This window comes from Mus musculus, chromosome X (genome assembly GCF_000001635.26).
Source record: "Mus musculus strain C57BL/6J chromosome X, GRCm38.p6 C57BL/6J".
NCBI classification, from domain to species: domain Eukaryota; kingdom Metazoa; phylum Chordata; class Mammalia; order Rodentia; family Muridae; genus Mus; species Mus musculus.
The window spans coordinates 42,501,823-42,522,220 of record NC_000086.7 but is presented as its reverse complement, the minus strand read 5'-3'; the positions used below and the strand labels follow the sequence as shown (position 1 = coordinate 42,522,220).

General features: G+C 36.7%; 1 protein-coding gene across 6 annotated transcripts; it reads right to left on the bottom strand.

Moving 5' to 3' along the window:
* Window positions 1-123: 123 nt before the first annotated feature.
* Window positions 124-19,656, bottom strand: Sh2d1a (SH2 domain containing 1A). 6 transcript variants are annotated; one of them, NM_001313688.1, is made up of 5 exons: window positions 19,362-19,656; window positions 14,443-14,496; window positions 6,871-6,934; window positions 1,437-1,578; window positions 124-506 (listed from the first exon to the last, which is right to left on the bottom strand). In NM_001313688.1, exons 1-5 carry the CDS (start codon window positions 19,496-19,498, stop codon window positions 469-471), a joined length of 435 nt encoding a protein of 144 aa, NP_001300617.1. In that variant the 5' UTR covers window positions 19,499-19,656; the 3' UTR covers window positions 124-468. The 6 variants fall into 6 exon arrangements, 5 of the variants coding, with proteins under 5 accessions (NP_001300617.1, XP_017173929.1, NP_035494.1 ...); XM_017318440.1 differs by lacking the exon at window positions 14,443-14,496 and adding an exon at window positions 17,327-17,401 and having other exon boundaries at window positions 19,362-19,424; NM_011364.4 differs by lacking the exon at window positions 14,443-14,496.
* Window positions 19,657-20,398: the final 742 nt, after the last annotated feature.

Below are 20,398 nucleotides of genomic sequence, written 5' to 3'. Positions count from 1 at the left end.
AATCCCAAAAGAAGCCTTGGGCACCACAGCTATTATATCTGCACACCAACCACCTTGGTACCATGAAGTCAAGCAAGACGCTTGCAAATCAATAGCTATGAAATAAGTCACGAAAAATGCCGCTTTTAACCAAAAAAAAAAAAAAGAGATCATTTTTATTTTATTTACATTTGGCAAGAAACGACATTAATCTTGTGTAAAGTCTTCATTGTGCTTTTAAATTGTTTCTCATTTGTAAATACGGCAACTAAAAATACCCTAAGGGATTCAGTTTTCCAATCCGCACTTTAAAGCACTTGTTATCTACCACGTCCACTTGCAGCTTTGACATCAGGCGAGATGCTATTACAGGACTAGAGTCGTGCTTAAAAGGCATTTGCAGCTCGCTGAACTGTACTATCTACAATATACAAGACTTGGCACATACTTAAATTATTGAAAATAGAGTACAGAGTGAGTTACTCTTCTTCATGGTGCATTCAGGCAGATATCAGAATCTCTTCTCCCTAAAGAAAAAGAATAGCAAACATCAGGACAAAGTTGTTCAGTATTAAAATAATAGTTTAACTCAAATTTGTAATATTGAACCTAATGCTATGCCTCATGCAGCTATTTAAAATTATTATTTAAAATTCATCCAAAAGAATAGACTACTGGACAGAAAGGAAAGTTAGTTGCATTCTAAATTAGAGTTCTATCTATATTTCATTTCAAAGGCTTTGCTATTCATTAATTTAATTCACATTTGAGTCTAATTATCAACTTATGCCTAAGCCTGGTTCTTGTCCTCAAAATTTTAAGAACTCATTTTATCATAAATATTAACTGCATCAATCATGGCAAATCTTCTCACTCAAAACAAAATACTAACCCTTTTTCATAAAAGAACAACAGAGACATCAGCTGGCTGGCGTGTTCACTCCTGAGCTCAACAACTCACTAAAAATAACTTTGCTCAGGAGAATCATGCATGCTGGTAAAACAGCCAAGTTTGCTAATTTGAATTCCTTTGCTACAGTAAAAATTTCACTCATTCATTCAAAGGTCATCAGTCCAGGAGTCAGAATCACAGGAACCAAGCTAGCTCTAGCCTTCCTGTGCCATCTTTCAAATTGTACATGCGTGGGTTACTGAAGCAAAGTGGTATTTACTGTCTACAAAGAGGAAGAGGGACAATAAGCTAGAAATAAAGAGATTAAAATATCCCGGAATCATACTTTCCATAGTTCTACGGTTTTATGAAAAAGGTAAGTGTTAGAGCATCTTATGGCCCCTTTGTGTCATTACCTCTCACCTGATTGGCTGGCTCCAGCTCTCTCCTTGTTGCGTTTTTCTTATAAGTCTTCCTGTTTATGACGTGGGTATGAATAGGTTTACCCACATGCCCCGCCCCCCAACCCGAAACTCTGCAATACTTTCAAAACTGGGCAGCACACCTGTGGGAGCTTGTGGGCCCCTGCCAGAGGACTTTTCAACTGGATACTGCAGAGGCGTCACGATGCCTTGATCCGGCTTCTGAAACGCTGAGATGAGATTTTTTACTTTCCGGAAAAATCTTTTATGTACTCCAGGTGCTGTCTGGAAAAATAAAAGACCAAAACCATTATTTATTTGCCTCTTAATGCTTAAAAAAATAAAAAGACCTATAAGATGTGAGAAGGATGCAGAGAGGTAACATTTGTGCAACTTGCTCAAATATTTGAAAACATAAGGAAGAAAGCAAAACAACATCCAGAAGAGCTTCCTTTGCTTGGCTGCATTTCCCTGCAAGAAGAGCTAATGAGCTGTCATCTCAGCTCTCCCAAGGGTAGTATTAGTCCTTACAAGCTCTTGCTCACAGCCCTGCCCTTCTTGACTGCTACCCATCATACATCCCGAACCTCTAAGGGTGTACAGGCCATTACCCACAATGAATTCAGTAACAAAGGAAATGCAGTTAAACATACAAAAAAAAAAAAAAAAGCACAGATCCTACAGGTCATTAATAAAAAGCCTGAGCAACCAAAACAACAACAACTAACAACCTATCGCCTATCATCATTTCACAATATAAAATACTACAGAGAAAATTAAAAACTGACTGTTGTGACACATGTAAATGCACGGCTGGCCATCACGTATACTTTTCTACATCATAAGCCATACTAACTCATCCTTCATGTAAATTTTGACTTCCTTACCCCAGTTGTTCTCACTGTCAGTGCTACGCCATGACAAGGTTTCCTCTATGACATGAAAATGAAAGGCTATAGAAGGTTACCTTTACTTATATATTTGTTAGTTTTTAAAGAGATCACATTTGCAGGTGGCTGCCAGGAGTGTGTTCTTTCCCTGACATCTGTGCTCTCACAAAGACACTGCCTGAAATCAACACTCCCCACAAAGCTTTTGAGGCAAGCTTTAGGCACCAGCGCCAAACTGTCATTTTACATAAAATAAAATAGTATTGCTATGAGCAACTGAACAATGACTACTCGGGTTTTTTTTTTTTTCCTTTCTATGTTATTATATTTTTTAGAAAGTTGTTTTTCAGATATTCCATCTGGAAGGTTTTTGAGATGGGAACTGCTTGGGATTTAGCATTTAATGAGAAAACATGAAGCCTGGCACACAGACTTCTGTCAACTAGACCATAAGTTAGAGATAACAGACTGTCCAAAGCTATTCTCAGTCATTGCCTACTTTGAAGCGAGGACTTTTCCAGTACAAATCATGTTCTTGTTCTCTGTAAATTAGTGCCCACCTGTACACTCTCAAAGACAGAAACAGTCTCCCACCCACCTCTATCTGTAGGATCAGAAGACCTTCCTAAATTTCTGTTGAGGTCTCACCTAAAAATAGCAGGGCCATTCTTGCAGCAGCCATGTTTGTGAGTAGCTCTTTTGCTCCAAGGAAGACCTCTCAAACTACAAAGGCACGCAGTGGGTACAAAATACTACCTTAGGTCTTCCTTGGCGCATTTCTTGATCTTTCCAAACACTTTACCATCTCTTGCCTTCACTATTTCCTCTCAGATTAGTAGATACATATACACTCTTTCCATTGTTTTCATTCCACAGACACAAACACATAAACTAATCATCTTATATAAAGTACATTCATAAGCAGGTGTGTGGTCACGCGGATGATCAGAAGCAACAGAATTGTCTCTGCATTCCTTTCAGGCTAGGAATAGACCAAGAAGTTTCTAGTGAAGCTGAGGTCACCAGCCAAAGGAAAGACATACATATTTTCCAAGAGTGGAACCATTTACAAACCAAACTTCATTTAGACTAAATTTTTGTGGTTTATAAAAGCATTTTCAACAAAGGCATCGTTTCTACAGGGACTGGCAGTTAACACGTGATTATCCACGCTGACAGAGAAGGCTAATAGCACTGGATATAATAGAAGGAATTTGAACTTGAAATGCAGTGTTTCTTTACCTAATTTATGATGCTTGGCTTAGGCCAATAAGTAATTTGCTTACTAGCTAAGGATCTCCTGGTGACCAACTACGCAGAAAGGCTCAAAGGCACAGAAATTGGCAGGGAGAGAACAGTATGATTTTGATAATGCGCTGCTGACAACCTATACATTTATAAATGATAATCAACAATTCATCATAAATTTAGTCTCCAAGGACTATGTTAATATCCTCAGCAGTGTTCTACCTAAAATGAAAAAAAATTCTTATTTGTCTTGTATAATTCATAGATTCAAGGTTCAATGTAACATCTATCTAAGACTTACTTAGCTTTCAAATGGTCTATGCACAGAGGATAGAAAGTCACTGATATGACTTTTTCTTACAGTGTAGCAAACTAAAATGTTTTTTTTCCTAAACAGTACCACTTACCAAATTTTGGAAAGACATTTACCACATAAAAAAATCACCACTGACAGCACTATCCTGTCAGTGAATTCATTTCTTGTTCACATTTGTGTATTTCTCATTCTGGCACCTCTTAGTTATCCATGGAAATGTTTTGAATCACAGCTGGTCTGCAACTCATTCTGTGGAAATTTCTTCCAGTCAGATAGCATAAGTTCTGAGACTATGAACTAGTTTAATATTCACCTTATCAAGAAGGTAAATGTTGTAGACAGAAAAAAAATGTAATACACATTTCATAAAACAAAGATTTTTTACCTCTTTCACATTTGGGGAAATATGAAATGCCTGCACTTGTGGTGCAAATAATTACAATATTAAATAGTGAGGGTCCAATCAGACAACATAAAGGACATTTATGAGCAATAAGTCCTCTCCTTCCTTCTAAAAATGATTACATATATGCAACAATGTGATATGATGTTATATGTGAAATGGGAGAAAACAAATTATAAAATGTGTCTAAGAGTTCATATCCTATCCCTTCTTCCCAAGGCATAGGCATCATTGAGGAAGAGGGCTGAAGAGTGTAAGGGCTAAAGGTGGTGGGTGGCTCCAAGGAAACAGGGTCTTCCAGATACAACAGGGTGGCTTCACATATGAATTCATGGTGGTTATAACAGCATACACAAGACTTGTGCAAGCCTAAGCTAGGCCAAAGTCCAACATGGAGAGAGGAAGTATGCACAGAGTCCCACCTCTAGCCAAGGAACTATTGGCAATTAATAACTACCAGGAAAAGAGCCAGTTTTCTTTAAGAGAATAGCCCCTGGTAAGTAAACCATGCTTCAGTAAAAGGCCGCACATCCAAGAATATTTGGGTAGCACAAACTGCATTGACAGACTTAGGGATAAACAGGAGTATAAAAGGCGGGTGAATAGAGAGGGAAGGGTGGATCTGAAGGAGTTAGAAGACAAAGGTAAATATGATCAAAACATATTGTACAAAATTCTCAAAGAACTAATTTTTTAAGTAAAAAAAAAAAATCAAAGGCTCTCCATTAAAATTTTCTATTGCTCATCTGAAGGCTATTTCTTGGGGTGGAAAAAGATTAAATATAGACAACCCATGCACAAATTCATATGTATCAGCTATACATAATTATTATTCATGATAAGTCAAATTGCTTATTTATTTAAAGTGATAGATTTGTTTAAGAAGTATAGTTTTTATTAGAAATGGTATTGATTTTCCCTTGGATAGTATCCTGACACAAAATAACAACATGGCCACAAAGGGATATAGTATTTTATGAAGGAACATAATCAAAAGATATTATAAACTTGTCTTATGAAGTGCATTAACATGTACAGCGAATATATGGCAATAAAAAGGAAAATTATTTGGTAATATTATTCAATGGTATAACAATTGTCTAAAATGCATGAGACCCTGGGTTTCATCCTTCATCTATTTTTTACGAACCTGAAAGTTAAAAATAAAACTTAAAAATAATATTAACCAATTAATAAGATAACAGTATACTTGAATATATTCTAATTTGTTTTGATAATTCAAATACTTGAAATTTATACTTTGCTTTTTACTGACAAATTTGTAAGACATTCTTAAAACTTTTGTCTAGACTTTATTATTCTTTAAATGCACAGATTTATTTAGTTACTAATAGAAATTGATATTGACATCTATGCTTTCAAAAGATCATTGTGAAGCATTTCCACTATCAGGATAAACTAGTATAAGGTCAGAAACCAACTAAAGCCTAAAGTTTGAAAACCACAGCTGTAGAATCATGAATTGATTCATAAAATGCATTGCTCTATACCACCCTGCTCTCTAGAAATAGTTCAATAATTTCTTGGACTGTCACAGTGGTGTACAAATATTTCAAAGCCATAAGAAACCTTCATTCTGAATTAATGTTATTCAAAGCCCTAGTTCATAAGGAAAACTAAAGGGATCTAACCCAGTGAAGCCAAGATTGGTACCCAGAAGTATACCCACTCACCTCCTCCTCTTCTTCTTCTTGGACTCCTAGGGAGTCCCAAGATGGAGGAGAACATCATTCTATAAAACATCCTTTTAAATCACTACAATAGCAGATAGGAATTCATTGTGTATATATATTTGAAATTCTCAAAGAAGATTTTTATTAAATAAAAACTACAATTTTCCCTCTTCTCTTTTCCGACTATCCAGAGGCTCTTTTATGGCTCCTTTGAAAACCTTGCCTATGCACACAGAGCAGCAGCAATCGCCTGGATGTTTGAAAATGCCTCTGTTCAAATTCTTGTGCCTGGTAAATTTACACCAGATGACACACAATCATACTGCTGAGAAGTTTTCAGTAGTTCACATTTTTGGATGCTCACTGTATGTCAGACTCTCCAGCTAAGAGCTTTAGTTGCATTGCCTTATAACTCCCTGAAATGGGTCCTCTTGATAAATGTTTGTAGACCCATTTTACAAATTGCTTCCATCAAAAGTGACTATAGGAAGAACTACACATGGAGTCTGAATGCATTTGACATGGCCCAGGATTTCACGCTGTAGTATAATCCCCTGTTAGAGTTCCAAAAGGGTACTAGTACTAGTAGGAAATAGAAATCCCAGTTTGCTTTATCCACAACAGAACCAATCTGTGCATCAGTATCATTTAGTATATGGTTTCCTTTTTTTTTTTTTTTTAGTTTTTTAGGTTTGTATTATTATTGTTGTTGTTGTTGTTGTTGTTGTTGTTGTTATTATTGTTATATGCTTTCTAAAAGTTTGTAAAGACACTATAAGTTACACATGGTCCTTCAAATTTTTTCATTTTCCCAAAATGATCCTACCTCACATAATGGTGGCTAAATAAGTCTGGAACCACAATTTTCTAAAGGCTTCTAAATGAACCATCAATGACTATAGAATTGAGCATTAGTGATTGAAATATTTTGGTAGTGTATAGTATGACTGCTCTTTTTTAAACCAACCTAGATTTCAAGCACTTTTCTTATACCCAGAGAAGTAAAAACAAATAAAAGAGCTGTACCTCGGCACTCCAAGAACCTGTTTCTGTCTGGGACACTCGATATGTGTAGATGTAACCTTGATACCTGTGAAAGAGTACATGTCCATTACTAATAGTTTTCAAAAGAACAATGAATGCTCTAAACTCGATCTTACTTTTATCTAAAAAGAGTACACAAAAAAAGTTACATACACTGGATAGACATGGACAGCTTCCTGGCAGTCGCAGGAAACAAAGCCATCAGATTTAATTTGCTTGCATATTATTTCAGCCCAATTACAGTTTCCAGTGATTTTTTTTCCTTAACGTAAGGTGGATTAATATACCTAAGTATTTGTCTAGTAGAAAGACTAGACAAAAAAAAGCTATAGACCTGCATCACTGACAAAAAAAATCATAAATTATAAAACACCTTTAACACAGCAGACTCTTACTGTTTTTTAAGTATACAGCGTCTTAAGCTAAATGCGGTTGACTGAAATAAGACCGGATTAAATTAACAGTAATACTGTCAGTATAAATTATTAAAGTAAGTATATCATGCTGTGAAATATAATTATTCTTATATTACTATTATAATAAATAGTAATATACTATTACTCTACCATTGTATAACATTGCAGTATAGCAGTGATGGTAATTGAATTTTAACAAGGAGTACTGTAGCATTGAATGCTATCCAGCCTTCGAAATAATTAAATTCTGCTAGTTACAACAATATAAATAAAACTGGAGGATAAGATGTCAAATATTTCTGGCATAGAAAAACAAAAAAAAAGTATCTAACATGTTAAAGTGTTGACCTCAAAGAAATACAGAATAGGATGGTAGTTACTATGGGACTAGAAAGATGGCTGAAAAGTTAAAAACACTTATTACTCTAGCAGACAACCCACCTTCAATTCCCGACACTTACACAGTAGTTCACAACCATCTGTGACTCCAGTTCCAGGGCACCTAATGGTCCTTTTTTAACCACCGTGAACACCAAGTAAGTGCGTGGTGCACATACATACATGCAGGGAAAACACTCACACATAAAATGTGTGTGAAAATGTGTAATAGAAGAGGGATCTGCATTCAGATGTGGTAATGTGTGCCCTTAATCCCGAACCTGGATCTGAACCTAGGTGGAAGCTATGTAGGTCAGTCCACCAGTAATCCTGTGCTAGGTCACCAGGATTAGCCCTCCTGCCTTGCCCAGGCAAGGGATGCAGGCAGTTGTCCTGCTCTCATGCCCTCAGAGTTGGCTCACCCATGCCCCACTACCAGGTCCAGCTCTACTGTGCTGCCTAGGCAAAGTGTGGGGCCAGTTCTTCCAAGTGCTGCGGTTGTGTTTGTTTGTTTTTGTATCACCCATTATTATTATCTATCATCTGACTGTGCATAAGCAAATCAGACATTTTTGTTCCTACTTCACTGTGCTGGTTAGTTTCTTGTCAACTTGATACAAGCTAGTCATTTGAGAAGAGGAAACCTCAATTATGAAAATGACTCTATCACACTGGCCGGTAGGCAGATCTGTGGTGTGGGCATTTTCTCGGTTAATGATTGATGTGGAAGAGCCCAGCTCTCTGCTGGTGTCCCATCCCCTGTATGGATTATATTTGTAAAGCAAGCTGAGCAAGCCATGGGGAACAAGCCAGTGAGCAGCATTCCTTTATGGTTTCTGCTTTACTTCTGCTTGACTCTCTCTGCCTTGAACTCTTGTCCTGACTTCCCTCAATAATAAACTTGAAGCTGGAAGATGAAATAACCCTTTCCTCCCCAAGTTGCTTTAAGTTACTGTATTTATCACAACATAAAGCAAAGCAGAATACTTAGTGCCCACTGCTCGGCAACTCCCTACCCTACACCTCTCCTACTTTCCCCAGCCACACTACTCTCTCAATCTCCATGGGAACGATTTTCTTAAACTCCACATATGAGTGAAAACATGTGGTACATGACTTTCCGTGTCTGCCTTATTTCACTTAGCATAATGACTTCTAGTTATATCTACATTTTTGCAAATGACAGGATTTCATTCTCTCTATGGTTGAACAAACTTCCATTCTGTTTATGTCTCCCTTTTCTGTGCTCACTCCTCAATTGATGGATCCTCGTGCTATTTCCATTTCTTGGCTTTTGTAAGTACTATTGCAATTAATCTGAGAGTTCAAATATCTCTCCAACATACTGGTTTCATTTTCTTTGGGTGCATACTCAGGAGTGCATAACTGAATAATGTGGTAGTTCTGGTCTGTTTGAGGATCTTCTATGTTGTTCTTCATATTGAACATGGAATATTCCATATTTCCAAATGATTGCCCTATTTACGTTTTTTTAAATAATGTGTAATGTTTCCCCTTTCCCAATCCTCATTTGTACTTTACTTTCTTTGATAGTAGCTTTTATTATTTATTTTTAGTGGAGTGATGGAATAATCTAGTCACTTTGAGTTTCATTTCCCTGGTGATCAGTGTACTGAAAATTTTTTCCATTGCTTTCCTTTTGATAAAGATTTATTTTATTTCTATTTTATGTGTTTGATCTCTGTGCCTGCATTTATGTCTGAATTATGTGTGTGCAGTGCCCATGGAGGCCAGAAGAGGGCATTGGCTCCCCTGAAGCTGAAGCTATAAACAGTTGTGAGCCACTGTGTGGGTTCTGGGAAGCTAGATCAGCTCCTGTGGAAGTAGAGCCAGGGTCTTAACCACTGAGCCATCTCTCCAACCTCTCATAATTTTCTTAATAAATACTTGCCTAACAAAAATATAAAGTGACCTTTATGCTGAATTTTCAAACAAATTTTGAAATTGAATATAAATAAATTATCATGATCCCATTTAATATATTTTCTGTTGTTCTTAGGCACAGGATTTGATCAATAGGCATCCTTGGTTAGGAAATATATCAAAGTCTCTTTAAATCACTGTGTTTAAACTTAAAAGAGTAGATGATACTAAAATCTTACAAAGAGAAGGCTATGCTTAGTTCATTGCTTACATTGGCATTAAGTCCCTTTAGAATTAAAAAGCCTTTAAATATTTGAATTAAATTGTTATGCCTTTAATCAATACCCATCAGCACTAATTACCTAACGAACTACAAAAGACATTTAAAACACTCTAATCGGGTTCATTTGACTTGGGAAATTGAACAAAAGGCCATTTTAAATGTTCGTGTGATCACAAAACAAATGTTTTATTTTTGTAACATAGATTTACCAAAAAGTATTTGAATCATGTATAAAATAACATGTTATGTGTTTATATGTAATATGCTGAATAAACTATTTTACTGGTGAGATCTTATTTTTAAGTCACTGACGTCTGTCTACCTTAAAGCACACCTATTTTAGTAAGTACTCAACAAGGAACAAGACAAGAGCTTTGATTTCTGTTTTTCACCATGGGAACTTGAAACATGTTTCAAGGGAATTTCTGAAAACTATCCAGAAAAATGGAGATGGAAGCGGGGCCCTTAGTTCTAGTTTTCCCTTTGGGAAGCAATTAATGTGAATAATTCACAATAGCTTTAAGGCTGATGATACAGGAAAAAAAACAGTGTTTAAAATCTCAACAATAGAGCTTGGGAGATAACTCAGTTGCTAAAGAGTTTGCATACAGGCAGGAAGCCCTGAGTTTAATCCCCTGAACCCATTCTAAACATGACACTATGCTCTTCTACTTCCAACACTGAAGTGGCAGAAGCAGGCAGGTCCCTGGGGTTCACTGGCCAGCCAGCCTACCAAGGTTGGTAAGCTCCAGAAAAATGAGAGTACCCATTTCAAAAAGTTACGATGGACAACTCCTGAGGACTAGCACCTGAAGTTCTCTGGCTTCCATACACACGTGTACACACACCTATAAGCACTTATATACATATATACCCATATGCATGTGTACATGCAAAACCACACAAAGTAAAAACTCAATAATTTAAGCAAAATGGTAAGCAAGCTCTCTTCCAGATTCTAAAGAAATGGGCCCCTAAAATACACAATGGATATGCTTCTTTACCATCATTCAGCTTCATTTAGTCAAAATAAATGAGTATGTTTTGAAAATTGTCTCCTAACGAATCTGATCTTATCTCACTTTCGGTTAAACAGCAGGAACCTGAGTACCACTTCAAAAGCTCTTACCTTCTTCAGTCTCCAAACAAGCTGATGTCAATGGCACATACATTTTCTCATGATTAAGGTATCTGATATTAACAATTTCCCCACCCCAAGGCCTTGAATTCTGAATGAACAAACTTTTCTCTCAAATAAACCAGAAGTGTGTGACTTCTGTTTTCAGTCATATAACTTACTAATCAATTATCCTCCATAGATGATATTCATAATAATATGTCATGAATGGGAGAGATCTAAAGCAGAACAATTCAGATTGCATCCCTAAGATCATGGCATTTGTGAGGCACCTGATATGGATGCTTAGAACCAAACTCAGATCCTCTGGAAGAGCATCAAATACTTTTAACCATATTATATGCTTTTTAAAACCACATATATGCTCTGTCTGTAGGAAATCACTGTTATAGGAAAAAGGAATAAGTGTTAATAAAAGCCATAAAACCATACATATCTTGACCAAATAACCTTGCTTATTATCATACACTCCAAGGAAATAAGTCAAAACAAAATAATATGTTTTTAATAGTAAAGTAAAATTAACCTAACTACTCCGAACAAGTAAACATTACTCAGACTAAGAGAATAGTTTTTAGATATTCTCTCAAAAATGTGTGTGATTTAAAGTAGAAATAAAAATTACATCAAGCCGGGCGTGGTGGCGCACACCTTAATCCCAGCACTGGGGAGGCAGAGACAGGCAGATTACTGAGTTCGAGGCCAGCCTGGTCTACAGAGTGAGTTCCAGGACAGCCAGGACATCACAGAGAAACCCTGTCCCGAAAAAACAAACAAACAAAAAAATTACATCAAAATAAAATAATCATTCACAGGCAGGGAACTAGTCAGCAGAGTTAGAAGCATACCTGCTGAATGGGAAAAGGCATTTGCAACCCATTAACTTGATAAGCCTTAGGATCCAAAATATCAAAGATTTGGAAAAACTCAGTAAGAAAACAAATTGATTGAAAAATGGGCAAAGGACCTGTACAGATTTTTCACAAAAAATATATACAAAATGGACCAAAAAAAAGTATGAAAAAAATTCAGCATCATTCATCATTAGAGAAATGCAAATTGAAACCACACCTGTTCAAGTGACTCTCACCAAAAATATGAAAGGTGAGTATTGTAAGGGTGTGGAGAAAGAGAACACATGTACACTACTAGTGGGAATGCAAATTAGTAAAGTGATTATGGAAAACAGGAAGGTGGTTCCTCACAAAATAAAAAAAAAAAAATTAAAAAGGTATGACTCAGCAATAGAATGACTGGACGTGTATCCAAATGAGATCATTATGTTGAAGAGTCAGTGCTCCCCTGTTCAGTGTAACACCATTTACAATAGAAAAGATAAGAAATCAACATTAGTGTACAAGACCGGATGAATGATGGATGAAGAACGTGTGATCTAGACATGCTGCACCTCATATGAGGGAATCTCGATTTTAAGACAAACAAACAAAGACACAGAAATGAACTAACTGAGAAAAAAAGACCAGAAGAAGGGAAGACAAAATGGTTTATGGGGCAAATATGTTCAAAATATATTCTACATGTAAGAAAATAGTATAATAAACTCATTTTGTACAATATGTGCTAATTATTAATGATTTAAAACAAAACCTGAAATATGCATGTAATTGAATACCATTCAAACTTAACGAAAATGTTATCTATTTTTGACAGTAGGGATGAACCTAAATGGCAGATATTATGTTAAATGAAATAATACAGGCACAGAAAGACAAATAGTACAAGATCACAGTTACGAATAGAATCTAAAAATACTGAATTGACAGAAGCTGTGAATGCTGTGCCTTTGTTAATCACAAATTTTTTAAAAAATGTAATTCATTTTTTAAAATTGCTACATGCTTCTGACTTCCTCTGTGAATATAGACAAATCAAGAACTGGATCAATTTTCACTTCCTTCTCCCACTGAGATGCTTTTTGAAATTGATCATAAGCGCAGCATTTAGAATTTAAAACAGTGTAGTGTTTAAATTGCTGCTGTTAATTTATTTTCGTAAGTAACACATACCAAAAGTGTGTCTTATTTATTGCTGATTCTAAAATTTGACTTTATTTCACCTAAAGCTGCTTTTCAAAGGTGTTCAGACTGGCAATGGGCAGGTACAAAGCCGCTCAGTTTGTTTCTTAATTTCTCAGTGAGTCAGTATGGTAGGTAGGACTTTGCTTCAAACCAACAAACCCACACAAACTTTCTGGATGCCCACTAAAGGACTTCTCAAAGGAAAAACTGTAAGTACATCTGACTTCTATATTCTCAGTGCAAATAATGCAAGCTAATTCCTATAGTCTCCTTTACACAATATATCTAAACAAAATATTTACAGATATATACAACATTTGGAAGACAGGATTATGGGCCGGATTTTGAGGGACTTCTTGTGCTTTGTGAGAACTCATTCTACAGATGGGACTGACTTCACACTCATGGAGGTACTCAGACCTCACCTACTAAGTGCTGAGATTGCAAGCAGGAGTCACTGTACCTGCTGTAACTAAATTTTGAGCAAATATATTACATCCATAGTAACTGCCACATGCATACAAAGTCTTCATTATTAAAACTGTATTCTCCTTCAAGAGGTTTCTAATTTTCTGTTTTCCAAACTTTATTCTTTTGGAGTGGATATGAATTTCCAGTACAAGCTAAAGTCATTCAATATACAGACTAATGTAAAACTACATTCTTCCCACCACCACTTGGTGGTGGCAATCCATGGCTAAAGAAAATGGAGGAACCTAGCCAAGGTAAAATTTACTAGATAACAGGCAGAGTTACAAGGGCTGGAGAAATGGCTCACAGGTTAAGACCATTTCCAGAGGTCCTGAATTCAATTCCCAACAACAACATGGTGGCTCACAACCATGGATGGAACTGGATACAAATATCATGTATGCTCTCCAATTTGTTGTTGTTAGCTTTTTGTCTTGAGATATGTGTGAACGCCCATAGAGATCAGGGACCATAGGTGGCTGCTTTCAGGGACAAAGAGATGGCATGCAAAAGTATGCAAGACTTAAAAAAGAGTGAAAAGGGAATACTAGAACAGGAAGGGTTAAATTGGGGTGGTGGTGGGAAGGCAGACCAGAAGACAGAATAAGGGGAAAGATAAATAACAGTAAAACTCTCTCAAAAAGGTAAACCTACTAATGTAGATGTTTACTAAAATTAATAAATGTACACATCTATATAATTATTAAAGTGGAGTTACTCTACAAAAGGGCAGCCACTAAATATCACACACTAGCAAATAAAGTTCCTAGTACCAGGAGTGGATCATGACTTTTTGAATTTTTGGCCAATGAGGTCCCATAGACCACCATTACAGGTCATTGCCAGTGTTCTTGATTACCCTCCAGAACTTGACAGGAAGACCTTATTGCTGAAGACACCACACACTTGAAGCATAGAACACAACAAACCCAAGCTGATACAGACCTGGAAGCTTCATCTACATAGGCTAATCCATAGTGCTGGAAGGCGCTATGCACACTGTCGGTGGAGAAATGTAATCGTCAATTTCATTCCTCAAAAAAGGCCAGAAAGAGAACTCTCTTATCCAAAGCCATATAGGACAATGGCGTCATTCTGTGTCTTCGAGGCTAAAGAATTATAAATGCATTTCCTCTGCCAAATCTTAAATCAGAGAAGCATAAAGTCAGAGAGATGTTAATTGTGGACATATGGTATTTTTCAAGCTTATTTTTAAAATATTTTAATTCGTTTTTCTCTTGTGAGCCAATCCAGGGAAGTGGCTATTTATCTTAGAGTGAAAAGTGAAAACTTGTAAGGGTATAATATGTACCTCAATAAAAGAAACATGATATACCCAGAAGAAAAGAAAGGAGTAAAATCTTACACTGTCTCTTTGAAAAGAGTTAGTTATCTAAAGATTATAGTTTTTCCTTAATTTATTATTGATGTTAATTTAATCTAATTTAACAGAATTATTTTAGACTTTGTCACAAAGAACCAGTAGACAAGGGTACCTAATAAATTTTAAGTACGTTTGAAAAGTATGGCACACTAATTCAATTAATGCAAGTACAAATAGATCAATTGAACCAAATAGTCAAAGAACAAAAACCATATTTTGACTATTCAGTTCTTTTAGGTTTTGGTAAAGTAGCCCAACAAATAAAAAGTGGAAATTCTATTTAGTAAACTATGTTGGACAGTTGAAAACCACTTAGAAACAAATCAAATTAGATCTTTTATGCACATAGAAGTAAAATTCAAATGGAATTAAAGAGTAGAATATAAATTAATAAAACCATATATTTAAAACAAAAGAGTCAAGTTTTATGTATCTAGGGAGGAGAAAAGATTTTCTAAGCTGAGATGCAAAGGGAAAAAAATCAAGCATGAAGAAGCTGTGTGATTCATTTTAATACTAAAAGTATTAAATAACAAACACCAAACTGATAAAGGATATCTACAACACATTAAGATGTGTCCGTGTATCTGTGTGTGTGTGTGTGTGTGTGTGTGTGTGTGTGTGTGTGTGTGTGTGTGGTGTAAAGCAATAAGATTCAAATCATCAAGTGATATAAGTATGCAAATAACCACATAGAAAACATTTAGTGCCACTAACAAAAGCTAAGATATCAAATTTCAAAGGGAACTATTTTTAACAAGAATACTCATTGGTAAAGGAAAGTACACATATAAACTATAGTACTCCTTTGGGCAAAGATATATTGTGATCATTTATATGTAGAATTTATAATTTAAAGTATTGAATGATTCAGTTGTCAAAATAAGAGGCTGATGTATATGTATGAAGTCATACAAGAACAGAATTAGTCAACAAACAGTAAAATAAGAGAAAAATATGGTCTAGAAAAATATGGTTCATTTACAACTTAGCTGAACTAACATACAGCTCTTATAAGATAATGCTTTGAATTTATTTGTGAAAATATTGCATGAGTCAGCTTTTTTCATACTAAGTGGAAATTGCAGCAAAATGTAATGAAAGATGTACATGTTCAAAAATATTCATTTTATTGTGTAAAAGAAACGTTGTTTAAAACTTAATAGTAGTTGTCTTTAAGTCATAATATTATAGATAATTTTTTCCATAAATTCCATTGTTTTCAAAGTCTATATCCCAAATGAGTATAAAAGACTATTTTGATGGGCTCTTTTAATTCTAATTTTATTTAGAGTAAACAACTGGAAGAAAGGCTTCTTGTTTTAAATGAAAGTAGCAGTCCTAGAAATGGAAGACTTTTACAATATTTGAAACATTCTATTTTCGAAAACCTAACAGGAAAAAGGTCCCGTGTGACTGAGATTTAATCTGGGAAAGAGGCACATATGGTTTGAAAATACAATTCTAAGCATAGTTTGAACCATACAATAAAAATAGAGTAAATTGAAGTTTACAAAAACCTTCGTGGTTAATGAGAATAAACAAAACATAAAATAAGGTGGTACTGATTAAACAGACACTATTGTGGGTTTTTTTCAAGCATATATGATTTTTTTTTCTACTCTAAATCCTACAAATCAGTATTTTGAGTAAGGAATGTAGATTAGGATCCAAATAACATGTTGCACGTACCATGTAGTGCCAATAAGAGAGAATAAAATGTTTGTGTGTAGCAAAAGGGGCACTCAGCTCAAAACAAAACAAAACAAAACAAAACAAAACAAAACAAACAAAACAAAACCCTGAAGCACTTATCAAAGGCAAGAAAAGCATTCCTTCCACAGTTGTCTGGCCATAACCTTGAAAACAACAGACCATCATTTTAAAGACTGGAGGAGAATTCTCCACTTCTCTATTTTCATAGGGAGAGGTTTTCAAAGAGAAGTTAGTCAACAGTAACAACAACAAAAAACAAACAAACAAGCATCTTACATTTATACAGCATCCCCGGTGAGTGAAAACCAGAAGGCTGAGAATTTCCTTACATGGTTCCGGCCTACATACCAAAATACTAAGGTTCCTTCTCTTCAAGATTTCACTTACAGCCATCTTTTATAACAGAGGAAACAACAGGTTTCTATTTTACACGGATGTAAGGTGAAGCCCCAGAGAATTTGAATGACTTCCTAGAGCCCCCACCCTGGCTTCTTGGCAGCCAGATGCCCTTCATAGTGAAGAGCATATGCCTGAACAGTTAGTCGAATTCCAAACTGTTTGCTGAGTGCCTATTATGTACCAGGATATAGTCCTGGTAGAGGCAATGTTTGCTCCTTTGTGAAGGTAGTTTCGTGGTAGAGCCCATATATAAGTAAACAAACTTATATTAGCATGTTTAAAGTTCCTTGAATAGAAGAAATGGGATAGCAACCCAGAGAGGGCACTTACATTTGTGGGAATGATCAAGAGATGCAATGTTGAACAGAAACTGGACAATCCTGAGTAGGGAGCAGGCTTAGTTACCTTCCGGGGTGACCAGGTGGGAAGAAAAATTCAAGTGTGAGCTGTACTGTCTCCAGCCCTCTCTCCCCTATATAGGCTTCATGTGAACCTTCTGGTTAAGGAGCATGCTCCTTCTATTATCAGTGTGCCCAAAGCAGCCCGTCTCACTCACCATCCTTCATCTTTTGACAAGTTAAAAATAACTAAGGATTGTCATTGGCTTCCCTAGCCCTTCTTAGGGTTCCACTTGGGAACATAAAGGTCCAAGCCCAGGGTTGGGCATCTAGCTTAATAAAAAAGCATTTTTCAGGCACATATAAAATTCTGGATCCTGTCCCCAACACTGAAAAATGATTTTTCCATATATTTACCTTGAAGCCTTTATGATAAATGTATTTAGCATGATCTTAAAAACTGACAAAAATAAGGCTTGGACATTTTTTTAAAAAAATCAATATACAATGACAATCCTCTCACACCAGCCTCAATTTAATCTTTATTTTCTGGCCCAGAGAGTACGTCAAATTTTTGCAGTGTATCATCATGTACAGAACTCACTACCAAGCATTTTTGTTTTGCTTTCATGTAGACTCTACTGTATTAGAGTGAGGTTTTACTGGGATATATGTATAAGCATACAGTATATATGTGTGTGTGTGTGTGTGTGTATATATATATATATGTGTGTGTGTATGTATGTGTGTATTATGTGTGTGTATATGTGTGTGTATATATATATATATATATGTATATATATATATATATATATCCTGCTTACAGTAGTGCTTGAACTGGGTCCTTCTGTAGACTGCCTCAAGGAGTACCGGAATAATTTGTCCAAAAAGAGACTAATAATAAACCAGACTTCCATTTGCTGAGCGTCAAGCCCAGTGTTCATTTGTCTTTTTTTTTTTTGTACATGGAGGTATTTAATCTTCATTGACCCTTAGAATATGAATCCCATTTAAAATCAATGGCTAAGAGATTGGTGTTGTGAGATAACAACCTTTTGAGTCTGACTACAGTAGGATTTGCTCAGGGAGGTTGTACAGAGCCAAGATGCAGCTGCACCTGGTTCAAAATGGAGTAAGAGGCTGAGACCAGTCTAGGCAAAGCTCAAAGTGGGATAATTACAATGATGTTTTCTCCCTCTCTCTGTTCTTTAAAACTATTCTCACTCCTATCATTTACGGGACACAGCACGTTTTAAAACTCATTATGCCTCTTATAAAACAAGGCAATTCAGCAGCACCAGAAAGGTGCCCCTACTCTTGCATACACATCCTCTTCAGCACTGTACTGCTTTAGTGTTGTTGGCTACTGTTTTTTAATAGGATCTTATACTATGTAGCCCTAGCTGGCATGGAACCGGCCCATGTAAAACCAGGCTAGTCACCTGAAACTCACACACATCTGTCTACCTCTGCCTTCCCTGGGCTGCATTCTGAAAGCAATGGATTCCATTTCCTGGCTAACCACTTCTTCAAGCATTTGCTAGATGCTTTTCTTTTAGGGTACCATTTTCAGTCACATTTGTAGAGAATGATAGAGAAAGACCTTCCTTTGCCTTACTTCATGGCCCAGAATACAAATAGTCCAACTTCCCGGGGCTCCACCATCATGGTGTCTACTTGGAATCAGAGCCGAAGTCCAGAGTATGGGTCTTTCTCAAAGTAAAGGTAAGTTCTAGGCCATGTTTTCCCATTCTGAAGGGTATTCAGTGAAGCTGCCACAAACGCACTGGTGAAATGCAGTTGATAAAATCCGCAGTGAGGGACGTACGTACAAGTACTGCCCACCACATCCCTGGGCTGAGCCCTGGGACCATACGTCAGAGCTGGAAGAGTACTCAGTTCCTGCTGCCTGTATTCCCTAGGTACCTCTGCCAAAAGCTGTCATCCCCTGCCACTCCTCCCAGCCCTCCCCTGAAAGGGCAGGCTACCCATGCTAACAACCTGCCACTACCACGAGATATACTCACAAAACACACAGGCAGTACACGCCAGGGACACTCTCGCTGTCTCGCAGCAGATAGCTTCCATCCAGCCCGGTAGCGAGTAAGAGCTTCTCCCCGGTCTCCCTGCTGATTTTGCCGTGGTACACAGTCACTGCATCCATGCCTAGCAAACTCTTTGATGGGCCCAGAAGAAGGATGGTAAAAAGGAAACTTTGCTGCTGCTGTTGCCGCTGCAGTGGCTTACTGGGCAGTATTGAGAGAGAGAGAGAGAGAGAGAGAGAGAGAGAGAGAGAGAGAGAGAGAGAGAGAGAGAGAGAGAAACACCCTAACAACAGGATGTTGTCTACCTGCCTTAAAACCTCTTCTCACACTTCAATTCAGGCCAGCTCAGCAGTTTAACAGCTTCAAACTTGTCATGGGTTTGATCATCTATTCTCCAACAAAGGTTTGTGGTGGGGGAGGGGGCACGCTGAAAAGGTGAACACTTGCAGTATTTGAGCTGTGCCAGCAACGCAAACAGAGCTTGCACAAAGATGAGAAACTTGCTAGTGCCTTTGTTCTTGTGTAGTTCCTGCAAACTTCGAAGCCATTGACAATGACTTGTCTTAACGAGTGAACAAAAGAATTGGTGATAGAAGTGAATGGGACGTGTTCATCATGAGGGGCAGAAGCAGACTGACAAAATAAAAGCATAAAAGCAGTCAAGCTACAAAACCACAGCAGAACATGGCTGCAAGGCTTCCACAGCATCACCAAGGGCTACTGAACTACAGACTTTGGGACTAGATGGTCCTGAAACAGCTTTCTTTTCTTCAATGCTGATGATGGAATTCGGGGCCTCGCAGATGAGGTCTTCTATCCCGAAGCCATATGCCAAATCCTTGAATACACTTAGGCCAAAACAAGTATTTTTACCTTAATGTTTTGTCCAAAATCCAAAACTATGAAAAAAATTGTCATCATATTAAAAAAAAAAAAGTGTAGATGGATCTAGCTAAGGAGCTTAAGAAGACTAAATTCTTTTGTTGGTACTTCTTTGTTTTTATTATTATTAAAATCAC

What these genes read in the sequence shown, in the direction of transcription:
- Sh2d1a (NM_001313688.1), bottom strand. Translation starts at nt 19,498, where the DNA reads ATGGATGCAGTGACTGTGTACCACGGCAAAATCAGCAGGGAGACCGGG. An exon ending in CAGGTTCTTGGAGTGCCGAG is followed by an intron (nt 1,579 to 6,870) that starts GTACAGCTCTTT and finishes TTATTTTTCCAG; the next exon opens with ACAGCACCTGGAGTACATAA. An exon ending in GGGCCCACAAGCTCCCACAG is followed by an intron (nt 507 to 1,436) that starts GTGTGCTGCCCA and finishes CTTTTTCTTTAG; the next exon opens with GGAGAAGAGATTCTGATATC.